The sequence below is a fragment of the Kryptolebias marmoratus genome, linkage group LG24, assembly GCF_001649575.2.
Source record: "Kryptolebias marmoratus isolate JLee-2015 linkage group LG24, ASM164957v2, whole genome shotgun sequence".
Classification (NCBI taxonomy): domain Eukaryota; kingdom Metazoa; phylum Chordata; class Actinopteri; order Cyprinodontiformes; family Rivulidae; genus Kryptolebias; species Kryptolebias marmoratus.
Window position 1 is genome coordinate 23237474 of NC_051453.1, and position 12895 is coordinate 23250368.

A 12895-nucleotide genomic window follows, 5' to 3' on the forward strand; every position below is an offset into this window, starting at 1 on the left:
CACAGAGGGTCACGGAGGATCATGGAGGGTCATGGAGGGTCACGGAGGGTCACAGAGGGTCACGGAGGGTCATGCAGGGTCACGGAGGGTCATGGAGGATTATGAGGGTCACGGATGGAGGGTCATGAAGGGTCACGGAGGGTCATGGAGGGTCATGGAGGGTCACGGAGGATTATGAGGATCATGGAGGGTCTTGGAGGGTCATGGAGGGTCATGGAGGGTCATGAAGGGTCATGGAGGATCATGGAGGATCATGGAGGGTCATGGAGGGTCATGGAGGATCATGGAGGATCATGGAGGGTCATGGAGGTTCATGGAGGTTCATGGAGGATCATGGAGGATCATGGAGGATCATGAGGGTCATGGAGGGTCTTGGAGGTTCATGGAGGGTCATGGAGGATCATGGAGGATCATGAGGGTCATGGAGGGTCATGGAGGGTCATGAAGGTTCATGGAGGATCATGAGGGTCATGGAGGATCATGAGGGTCATGAGGTTGAGGTGTTTTATCATCACGGTGGGACCTACTGAGGTCCTGGTGAAGAGTCTGAAGCACCACTGACCACACTGGTCTGATGCAAGCTACGACCGGGATCATATTGAGGTCATGGAAACAACTTGATATGGATATGACACTCGTACAGGGCCTCGAAAAAGTATTCACACCCCTGGAACTTACAACAAAAAAACTTCTGGGATCTTGGTGACAGACAAGTTGTGCAGAATTGTGAAGTGTTAGAAATATGATGCATGGTTTTCAAAATGTTTTACAAATAAAAGTCTAAAAAGGATTTAATTTTATAAAAGACTTGCAGGCAGATTTTTAAGCAACTTAATCAAATATTCAATGTTCTGTTGAACTGAAAAGGCTTTTGCTGTATTTTTGTAAAAAATATTTAATATCAATTGTGAATATTTTACCATTTAATTTTTAAAACTTTATTAATCCACCATATAATTGAACACTTCTGGGCTCAAATAATGTGGTTACATCGTTAAACATGGAATTTGGCCAATAAGATGGTACTCTGGCTCAGCTACAGTTCAGCTGCGTTCAGAGGAGGCGTCTCTGCAGCACTGAAGGTAGGATTCAGGCTGGGAGTCTTAAATAACATCTGAAGTCAGTTGTAACTCGAGGATTGTTTGAGGAAAAACTGATCTTCAGGACTGATGTGAGTGATTTTCATAGAGAGTTGGTCTTCATCAGCCACGTGTCATTAATGAGTGCTCACCACACCACCGACCACCAGGACACCCATGGAGGTACGGGAAGTCAGGGAAGCCAGACTGGTCACCATGGAGACCATCAGCTCCTCCTGGGTCATGGAGCTCTGTGGGAACGGAGGCATGCTGGTGCTGACTGGAGTTAAAGCCATGGGCCTAGGAACCTGCAAGTGTCAGAGCAGAGTCGGAGTCATTCTGTGGTCTGACAGATTATCATCTGCCTTTCTGCAAGCCAACATAATAAGAACAAGGCTTTTATAGTTTAATAAGAAGCTTTGTGAAAATTAGTAATAAGTTATTTGGCTCTGTAGCAGCTGGTAGGTTAGTTATTAATTCAACTAAAAAGGTATAAATTGATGTGATCCTGAACAGAGAGCATCATTAATAACAGAAACAAATCAATAAGTGGACCAGATCACCACAGTTTAATCAGGAGTTTCTTTTGAAATATATTCATACCTTTCATTATTTCAAAAGTCATTTTTATGTAATCTTAAGTCTGTGAGCTATAAGCTACAATAATGAACTGTAACCAAAATCCAGGGCAGGGCAGGTCATTTAAGTGTTTTTCTTCCAGCTGCCAAAAAAGTTCTGTCTGTCTGTCTGTTAGCAAGAATACCTAAAAACTAATAAACAGATTTAGATGTAATGGCCACAAAGAAGTGATTAACTTTGGGTGGTACTCAGGATCATACCATGTTTTAATGATGCTCTGGCCTTGGCGGAGGTCTGTGCTCTTCAAGTGATTCAAGGTTAATATGTGCACTGCACTGACATGACAGTTTCCATTCTCCAGGTGTTTTAAATATCATTTGTGGGCACGTTTGAGTTTGTAATTGTGGGTGGCAGTGGTTGGTCCAGGTTTGCCTCCCAGCCTTTCTCCAGGTACTCCGGTTTCCTCCCACAGACCACAAACATGCATGTCAGGTTAGGTGGGAACTAGGTGAGAGTGAGAGTGTAAATGGTTGTTTGTCTCGTTTGCCTCTATGTGGCTCTGCGATGGACTTAAACTAAAATGTAACCTGTTCTGGCAAAATGAGTGGTAATCAGGAATGTTTTTCATTTTTAAATTCTCCACTTTAAAAGCTTCAAAATGATAAAGTTTGTTGAAGTTTGGCGATTTATCACTTAGCAACAAGCAAGATTTGTTAACTAGAGAACCGGTTTTAAAAGAAACTTTTTCCATTGGTCTGGACCCATATTTCAAAATGGAAATCCTCAAGGTTTACTGTACATCACATTTCTTTTAGTCATTCTGTGTTTGTCTGTGTCTCTTTCCTGTCCTCTAACCCCAGCTGGTCGAAGCAGCTGAGCCTGGTTCTGGTTCTGGTTCTGCTGCAGGTTTCTTCCTGTTCAAAGGCAGTTTTTCCTTTCCACTGTCACCAATGTGCTGCTCAGGATGGGAGACTGAGACGAAGTGAAGATTCAACACAATCTGCTGGCTTCCTTAGATAGAAACTTTAACTAATTGGCTTTTATAATGTATGTACATGTTTTCGTACAGGGCCCTGAAACGACTTTTGTTGTGACTTGGTGCTATAGAAATAAACTGAACTGAATGTTCTTCTACAGACTTTCCCAGCAGTTTTGCAGCTGGCAGAGAAAAACAGTCTATTTCAAAGAAAACTAATAGGTTTAGTTTTAAAATACCTATTTCTGAAGACATACTTGTTAGAAAACTTTGATTTACAGGTAGATTAGGAAGATTACTTTAGTTAGATGGTGTCTTTATGGACCCGTTTTTTTTGGCAAATCTCAATTTCAGCAAAAATCAGCTCACTTTTCCTGCACTGCAGCTTGTGTGCATTACAACTCATTGTGCCAGGATGGGTCACAAATGTGTTGTGGTAGTAGCTGAGAGTCATGCTCACCACATAGTCTAAGAGCTAACACATCTCACAAGATCTTGCAATATTGCTGGAGATTGTGCAAAACAACATTTACAAGACTGGACGTCATTATTTCTCAACACGAGATGATCTTAGAATTCCTTCCTAACGTTCCTTCAATGAATGCTAGGTATTTATAATGTCCTATTTTTATTGTAGAAGAGTCCAAATAATCAAATTCTAGAAGCGTTACCTGATCGTTGTAGCCCACAAGGGCCCGCCGAGTGTTCTTGGGTCCCAGGAAGCGGCTAACGAGCATGGTCCACCCCAGAGAAAAGTGAAAGCTGATGTCCTCTTGAAAGTCACTACACAGCTTGTCACAGGCGAGGTCGTAGGTGAGACTGAAGGCCTGACGAGGAACCATCTTGTCTACCTGCTCTCTGACAGAAGTGGGCAGCAGAGGCTTCAGACCCTCTGCAGACAGACAGACAACAGACATTTACCTCTGAAACACCAACGGTCCCATACAGCTACTGATGCTCGACAGATTTAGTAGATTTGAAAAATTGTGGTTATCGAGTATAAATTTGAACAACAACATTTAAGCTAGCTGCATCCAGTTCACTAGGACTTTAACTTTTTTATGCACTAACTGATTGCACAAGATTGATTTTTAAAAACACGATCTGTTAACAAAATATCTCTTAATCCATGAACAGATTTAATGAAACTAGCTGTTTGATGTAGGTCTGAACCTCATTAACCCAATTCAAGATGTCGCTACAGACAGCTGACCTTAGCCACAACAAAACTGATAAAACTCAGTCAAATTTACAAATATTATGTTCAAATTTGATGTGGTAGCAGCTTAGAGTAATCCTCAACACATACTTCTAACACTAACATATCTTACAAACTGTCATTTACCAGACTGGACCAGAAGGGCACACGGTCATTTCTGAATATAAAATGACCTCAGTTTAAAACTCTGTAACTGGATTACAGCTAACTACCATGTGAAGGCCTAACAACAGCCATCTCTGTTCCCACAGTGCAACCTGGAGCAGGGTGCTTGTACCACAACGAACGCCGGGTTGTGGTTAGACCGGGGGTTGGCAACCCGCGGCTCTTTGGCGCTGCCCTAGCGGCTCCCTGGAGCTTTTTCAAAAATGTTTGAAAATGGCAAAAGATGGGGGAGAGAAATATATTTTTTGTTGTAACATATGCCTCTTTTACACGGACCCTAATTTAGAAGTCCCGCTCTACTCGGCTCGGCTCTTTAAAGAATGCGTCGTATTCACACCGGCCAGTTTGGTCGGGAGCAGAGGAACGCCTCCTCGTGTTGCGGGGGGCGGGGCCGTGGCGCAGGGGGTGCGCTACCGAAACTTAGCGCAAGTTGTGTAAACAACANCTGTTGACAAGAATATATCATTAGACACTCTCAGAAGTGCACTCTTTGTACTGTGGAGGGCTTTGAACCCAGATTGAAACGGCTCAGTGATACCATTGTCCTCTAAAAAAGGTAACAACTGGTTGTAAACAACCTTCTCTAGTATTTTAGAAACAAATGGGAGATTAGAAATAGACCTGAAATTGGAGCAGAGAAGAAGGGTCAAGGCCAAGGTCAAGTAGAGGACGTACAAATGCATGTTTAAAAACCCCAGGTACTATACCTGAAAAAAAGACAAAAGGAATGGCCAGCTCTACATTCAACTCTCCTCTTTTATTCAGGGTTGGAACCACAGGGATTTATATTAGCACTACAGAGTCAGTGAAAAAACAATACATTCAAAATTATATTTACATTATGTTTACATCCCGCTTTGTAATCCAGGACGGGATCAGCGGCAGCTTTGCATATGAATGATCATTTGCAATGTGGACATGCAGAGGTGCAACGACCTACTTTCTGAGGGGTATGCAGACACATTACACCCCCCCCCCCCTTTTTTTTTTTCTTTTACCTGTTTACGTGAATAATATCGTTTTTTTTTTATTCATGGACTTATAACATATAATACCCGATATGGGGTATGGCCCGTCAGAACATGTCTGTGGGCCATTCTCAACCATGAACTGCCTCAATGAGTCCCCCACTTCCTGTGGTGAAGGCCATTCAGATGGATCTTCTAAGTAAGGTCTTGCCACAACCCTCTCCTCTGCACCTCTCTGTTCCTTTCCCTCATCATCATCATTACCATCATCATCATCATCTGCACCTTTCTTGTCCACTTTCTCCTCTGTGGTGTTGGTCTTGCCATGTCTGCCTGCACTAATTTTCCCAAACTGACACAGTGGTGGTCAGCAGAAATTAGGTTTTTGTGGCCTCACTAGCTGAATTATTCCTACCTGATGTGATCTCTGCTCTCCTCTACAGCAATTGATCACCGACCTCATGTCTGTCTCATTTATTCTTTACTTGTGTTTTTCTCCTCTAAGTCATATAGTCAAGCAAGTATTATTAATTTGCTTTGAATAAATTACACATCTTGCTAATGCACTTTTTAAATATAAACAATATTTAAAAATAAATCCTTTGGTATTAAGTGACTGTTTCTACACTTCCAGCTAACATTAGTCCAACCTGTCTCCTTCTCCTGTCTGTCCTGATTCTTTCTCTTCATCCTCTCAACTGCTATATTGTAAATACTGATCAGTAAGTTGTAACTTTTTTTTAATTAAAAATTAGTAGCTTTAACTAACCTGAACATTTCCAGGCCCCCTTTTGATGCTCAGACAGAACTTCCTGCTGTCTTTCAACCACTTTGAAAAGCTTTCTTTCATGCCTACATTGTTATCTCAGTTTTCTGCCTCTCCATCTTTGGCTCTCTGTCATCAGATGACAACACGACTCACACGAAAACAATCGCGCTCACGCGCATGCTCGAGGGGGCGCACAGGAGCACCCCATATAACTTTTTACGCCACCGTGGACACAGAGTGGAGCGGCTCTCCTCACTGCTGTGAGATTGACAGCTGTCAGTGCTTGGGAAGGGAGCGGGGCTTACAGTACGCTGCAGAATGAGTGCTTTCATACATTTAGCCGCCAAAGTCACTAGATTTGTCGCTAGTCGCTTTAAAAAATGCTAGAGGGATCTGAAAACTCACTAGATATAGCATTAAAGTGACAAAAAGGCTGTGCGCATGTGTGTGTGGTTTTTTTTTTTGCGTGAAAAATAGAAAGTGTGGCGTGTGAGCATGTGCACTTCACGAAATGCGAGAGCAGTCCTGGTTAAGGGAAAAGCTTTTGTCACAGCCTCAGCTGGTATCTGTCCTGTCTGATGTTTGAGTTTTTTCAGCCCTTAGAATGATGCTTCAGCTGTACAAGACCTAGCTTCTCATTAAAGCTGTGTTTACACAAGTTTGAGGTTAAAAACCTGACAACCTTTTTAAATACATATTTTCTTGAAAAAATAAAATTTTGAGGTTAATTATGTCAAAACATTCAAATCAAAATATGAAATGAACTTTATTCAGTATATCTTATCAATCAGAACAATTTACTGTGCAAAAAACATTTTTAACTTCACAAAATGTGAATCACGTAAGACATTCTTAAGACTTCTCACGAATGCTGTTTGCCAAACCAGTGAGGTACTGTCTGCATCTCAGCTGAGCTCAGGTGAACAGCTGATGCAGATGTGATGCAGCCTTGACAAGATGATTTCAATAAATTTATCTTCCAATGTCTTCCACACTAAACAAGTGCAGTCTGTACAACAAAAGCAAAACAGAGTGTTCAGACATCTTTCATCTCCTGTCATTCTGCTTTGTACATCCGTTTGAATACAATATGTGTACAAGTTTACATGTGAACATGCATACAACTATATGTGTACATATATGTGTATACAACTAGGCCTGTCACGATAACAAATTTTGCTGGACGATTAATTGTCTCAGAAATTATTGCGATCAACGATAATATCGTTTAGAGGTCGTTTTAAACTAAACAACCGAAATCAAAAATAAAATGTACTATCAGTCTTCATTAACAAAGAATGCACTTGAATAAAAACTAAAAAATAAAATAAAACCTACATTCAACCAAAACAGTACGGATTATTAGGTCTGTAAACTAAACTGCCCTTCAAAAAGTAAAAATCATTAGTTTTACATAGAGAAGATGGACAAAACTGTCAAAAAACGGTGGAGAGCAAGAGGAACCCAGGGCGCAGACTCACTACTTAAAAACAAAAATTTATTTAAATAACAAAACAGAAAACAAAGGGCTGGCGTGGCAGCCAAAACTAAACTAAACTAAATACAAAACAGCAAGGCAAGGAAAGGTGGAAACATGGACTAACATGTAATGAATGACACAGACTGTACCTGAGGCAATGAACTGGAAAGGGAATGAAGAAACTGACTGGGTTTAAAAGACAGGAATAATTGTGAGAAGTGGGTACAGGTGAGTGATTACAAGTGAAGGCAGGTGGAGAAGGGCGTGGCAAGTAAACAAGTGGAGACAGAGGAGGAGTGAAAGAATATTGACAAGACACAATGACAAAACCAGAATACATAATAACAAAATAAACCAAGAAACAAAACAAAACCCAAATCCTTACACAACCAAAACCCAGACATATGACACAAAACTGCCAGTTTTATAAACAAAAAGTGCAAATAACAAAAGCTAATGGCAATAAAAGCGATATACCAGCTCACAAAGGTTCAGCGGTTCGCCTCGGTCATTTAGTTTGAATACGAAGTGCTCCCACACCGCTGCTATTACTTCAACCTTGACACCACTTCCATTTAGTTTTTCCCCCAATATGAAACGGCTGTTCTTTACCTTGTTAACTCCTAGCTGGGGCTAATGCTAAAGCGGTACAAGACGTTGCACTGGCTACTTGACGCGATAGGCCATGCCCCCTAATGCTAAGAGAAAGGGAGAGGTCAGTGAAGAGCACCGGAGCTGAGCCTTTTGTCATCCAGCGTCTTCAGTAGAAAGAGAGAGAGACACGAAGGAACGATAACGCTGATAAATAAAACTTATCGACTTCATTTTTTTTATGGTGCGATTAATTGATTTATCGTTTATCGCGATAGGCCTACTTACAACAGTCTAGTCACAATCGGTTAAACAGACAATAGTCATGTTATATTTACCGTGGTGAAAAATGTAAACAGTTCTGCCACAGAAGCTGATTAAAACTGTTCAACAATGTGACTGTCAGCTGATTTTGTTAAAGCTGTAACATATAGTGTGCATACTAATGTCACAGAGAAAAAAATGTAACTGGCCTATTAGGTGTAAATATCTAACTATCATGGGTAAAGTTTAACACAGTAAAACAGATATTCATCCACAACAACCAGATAACTGGTTCACATTAAAACTGACCCAGAGTCTAGTAATAATGTCAGCATTTGAAATATTTGACCCAAGCTCGCAAAATGAGTCGCAATGAGGAATTGTGGCTGTTCGCCGGTCAATCATCGGCTGGCGAATGGCTGATTTAGTAAAAAAAAAAGGATTAACGTTGACAGGAAAGTTGAAAATATGGCTATTTATTATGTGATATTGTAAGATATTTGTGTCAAATATTTACACAACTGCAGTTTTACAAAAAGGCACTTTTGAAATACTTTTTTTTAACAAAAATACAATAAAATTAATACAAATTGTTTGCACCTAATTTAAGTCACATTTACAAATAAATTAACATAAATAAAATAGGGCAAACAAGGCACCAACACACGTCTCACGTCAAGACCAATGAAGACCAACAGAGAACTCTGAAAAATAGAGAGATGCTGTACTGTACTGTGCATTTTGTGGCACAGGCTGCATGTTGGATCACTACATGTAACAACAAAACAAAGCATATCTAATGCTGAATTTAATAGCATAATTTTATTGTTAAACAAGGATATTTTTTTTGTATTTTCACTAAGTACAAAACATGCTCGCCATATTCGGTCTTGTAAAGCCTCCTGCTGAATTTTGTCTCAACTAACCATTTTTGTTTAAACCTGCTCGTTCAATGTTTATTGCTGTGGCTCTGACAACATGCTAACTCCAGCGGTAGCTGAGGCTTGGCCTCAGGGCTCATTAGAGTCACGCAGAGCTCCGCAAATGGCGCATGGACCTGAGCGCACGGTAGAGGCATTTATACTTGGCGCTTATGTCGGTGCAGTATTCTCAGATAAGACAGGGCAGTACGCTACATAAGCAGTGGAAATGCGTTAAAAAAAAAAAAAAAGAGAGCAGATTTTCTGACTGTGATACAGAGAGGATGTTTAGACCTAAAGCATTCAGTTTGACTTTCATTGATTTATTTGCTTTAATTGTGATTTGCCCATCATAGGACTAATATTTCTTTTCTCTGTGGTCGATAAACACTCCTTTTTATCGTCTGCAGCTGTAATCTCCTTCCATGAGTTTTGAGCCGTTTGATTATCTTTTATCTCTTACAGAGGAATCATATAAATACTGATACAGGCAAACCGGCTCCGCTAGAGCACCAAAATCGTCCATTTTGACTAGAGCGTGGCGCGTGCGAACTTAAAAAAAATTAGGAGGTGCACGACCACACGACACCGCGTAGGGACGGGGACAGCACAATTGCGTCACTGTTGGCGCAAGCACCCTCTCGCGGTGATCAACGCGTAGATTTATACTTTTGGGGGTGCGGGTGGAAATAAATGTGTATAAAAAATGATGTATTTTACAATAAACAAGCGGAGCTTAACCTAGTGGAGGGGTTACTAAAGCCTGGTGGGCCGCCAGGCTTATAATACACTGGGGGAAACCCCGTTAAGTTATTGTTATTTTCAAATTCTCCATCTCAAAAGCTTGAAGTTTTTATTGTAATAAAAGGCTAATTTATATTTACCATGATTGGTTTATGACCACAAGGAAACTATAAAACACTTAATGGGTAAATACTTTTTATAGGGTTTGTATATGGTTTGTTGACATTTGGTGATTCATCACCTGGCCTGGCAACAAGCTACTTTTGTTTATAAGAGTGTTGGTTTGAAAACTCAATTTTTGTTGTTCTATAACTTTTATTTATAGGTAGATTATATGCTATTTTAGTTACCGGGCTTGCTGGATGGTGTCTTTATGGAGTCATTTTATGCAAATCTCAATTGCGGCAAAATTCAATACTTATTTTTTTACTGCAGCCTGTGCTCATTCCAACTCATTTTGCCACCACTAATCACATTTGTTCATATAATTAAAGATTAAGAAGCAGAAGTTTACAAAAGTGACAGTGTCAGTTTACACCAAATTGTAACTCAATACCCATGATAAGATTTAAAACACCAGTTAACACACCTCTTGTCACCTGGGGGCGGCTGTGGTTCATTGGTTAGAGCAGTCGTCCTCCAATGAGATAATTGGAGGTTCGATTCCACCAGTATGCTACTTGTTGAAGTGTTCCTGAGTAAGACACTGAACTCCTTATCACCTCCGATCGATGCCCCATCAGTGTATGAATGTGATCTAAAGCACTGATTAGTCTCCATAGAATGATTTATTCAGGTTAGCTTTGTAGAGATGTTGTAAAGTCCTGTGTGGATGGGTAAATGAGGGCTGATTGTGTTGTAAAGCCCTTTGAGTGATCTGGTTGGCTAGAAAGGCGCTATTTAAGTACAGTCCATTTATCTATTTTGAGCAGTAAAGTTATTAAAACGGGACGCTACAGCGGCAAGATCTCTCATTAGCAGTAGGGGATGGTCTATCATGAGACTAAACTAGAGTTTTCCTCTCATAAATCAGCCACACAAATCAGAAATTAGTTCTCACTGACTGAATAATTTTCATCTTAGACAGCAATGTGCCTCATTTGCTATCTCAACATACAAAGCACTTTCTGCTGAAGGTAACTGTATAACCTCTATTTGAAGACACTCTTCATTGCTGCTACTGCTGCCCAGCTCAGGTCGGGCCTGTGTAGTCGATCTCAGAGCACAGAGCCTGTGCCTCAGTTTGGACTGATAGAAATGAAGCAGAGCCGAAAATGTGGTTTGAAAGACTGTACCCCTACCCATACACTTCCCCCTCTTACTTTTCTTGCTGCTCACTGTGGGCAGCTGAAAAAAAATAGGAGGCAGGAAAAACGAATGCAGAAATATAGAAATACCGTATTTTCCGCACTATAGGGGGCACTGGATGATAAGGCACACTGTCAATTAAGGGTCCATTTTTAAGCTTTTGTCATATATAAGGCGTACCGGACTCTAAGGCACATTAAGTGAAACAAAACAGCCCCGTCTTTTCAGAGAATACTGCAACGACGTAAGCGTCAAGTATAAACGCCTACATCGCTCGCTCAGGTCAGCGCGCCATGCACGGGGCCCTGCGCGACTGTAACTGATCCTTAATGCTACAAGCGGTGCGGCTTTGTAGTTTACCAAAGTCATACTAAAACATTACAACTTCTTACATATATAAGGCGCTCTGGTTTATAAGGTGCACTGTCGTTTTTGAGAAAACTGAAAGCTTATAAGTGTGCATTATAGGCCGCAAAACGGTAAATGGACTTGAGAAAAAATGGGGGGAAAAAAATTTAAAGACTGAATTAATAGAGAAGGAAATAAGTCTACCAATGCTAAAAACGTGAAGAAATTCAATTGTTTTAACACAATAAAAAATGGTAATAAATCATTTTAGGGAAAAAAGAAAGGAAAAACAACACAGCAATAAAAATGTCTCTAAAAATTAAACAAAGAAATAAGAATGACTCAAAGATAGAATATTAAATACAGTTAAAACAAGGAAAATACTCATTTTTTTGCCACAATTTATTGAGTTTTAATTGTCTAAAACTCATATTTTATATTGCATTCCTTGACATATTAGTTACTTTAATGGGTCATTTAGTTATTGTCATTTTTATTATCATTGATATTTTTTTATTTATTTTGGCAGTTTTGGTGCTCCATGCAGGACAATATTAGTATTTTCTTTCCAAAAACACTCATTGGTGAGCAGTAAGATTGTTGGGAAGCTTGTGGTCAAATCCATAAAGTCCCTCTTCCTTCTTCTGCTCAAAGGCAGACTGCAGTCATTTTCCTGCTGCTATTAGAAAACACTTTGAACTCGATGTCTTGTTAGTTTTTTAGATGTTTTATCAAATTGAATGTGTTGAAAGTGCTCATCTCAAAATTCAAAATAGACAAATCTTTAGTGTGGTTATGTCTCAGTTTAACATGCAGTATATAATAAGACTGACAGGTTTCCGTTTGATTTAAAATGGATAGAAGGATTTTCTTGTTAGTCATAAATGTAAATCAAGAAAAAGTGCTCTGTTTCTGTCTGAGTGTCTGAACATCTTTGTCTCTGTGCAGCTGTCCAGTGGGAACCCAATTTATGAGAACTTCTACAGACAGGTGGGAAGACTGTAACTATAATGTTATTAATGTGTTATTTTATTTCTGTAAGCTTGAATGAGCATGTCCTTGAGTAAGAGTTCACTATCTCTGCTTCAAGGTGGATCCTGGAAACACAGGGAGAGTCGGACCAACAGAAGCTGCCCTGTTCCTAAAGAAGTCTGGACTACCTGACCTTACACTGGGAAAGGTAGAGGGATCAGTCCTACACTGTACGCAGATGGCTTGTCAAACAAAACAAGCTTAAGTTTGTGCAAACTGCAATAAACTAAACAAACGGTATCATGCAAAAGTTTAGTGATTTAATATTAGCTAATGTAACGTTTTTTTCACACTGGTATATCATTTTTGAGCATGTTTCTGGTCAGACTCCCTAGTGGAAGCACTAAACCAGTGTGTCTCATTTGTTCAGAAACTGTTGCACAAATTAAAAGTGGCAATGTGAAACAGCCTTAAACATTAAGGCTTTGAACAAACATATCCACTAAAATCTGA

At 40.0% G+C, this 12895-nt stretch overlaps 1 protein-coding gene and 1 long non-coding RNA gene across 2 annotated transcripts in view; one reads left to right on the forward strand and one right to left on the reverse strand.

Moving 5' to 3' along the window:
* LOC112449768 overlaps nt 1-12671 on the forward strand; it is a 20442-nt gene extending 7771 nt beyond the window's left edge. The window contains exons 2-3 of the long non-coding RNA XR_003038301.2: nt 12359-12400; nt 12501-12671. This is a non-coding gene — a long non-coding RNA (uncharacterized LOC112449768). The remainder of the gene's footprint in view (nt 1-12358; nt 12401-12500) is intronic.
* Nucleotides 7-3992, reverse strand: LOC119616803 (mitofusin-2-like). The gene is made up of 2 exons (XM_037974336.1): nt 3306-3992; nt 7-1387 (listed from the first exon to the last, which is right to left on the reverse strand). Exons 1-2 carry the CDS (start codon nt 3549-3551, stop codon nt 1217-1219), a joined length of 417 nt encoding a protein of 138 aa, XP_037830264.1. The 5' UTR covers nt 3552-3992; the 3' UTR covers nt 7-1216.
* Nucleotides 12672-12895: the final 224 nt, after the last annotated feature.

Coding starts and splice junctions, on each gene's coding strand:
- LOC119616803 (XM_037974336.1), bottom strand. CDS start 3,551: ATGTCTGTTGTCTGTCTGTCTGCAGAGGGTCTGAAGCCTCTGCTGCCC. Junction 1,388..3,305: donor TTGTGGGCTACAACGATCAG/GTAACGCTTCTA, acceptor TGACACTTGCAG/GTTCCTAGGCCCATGGCTTT.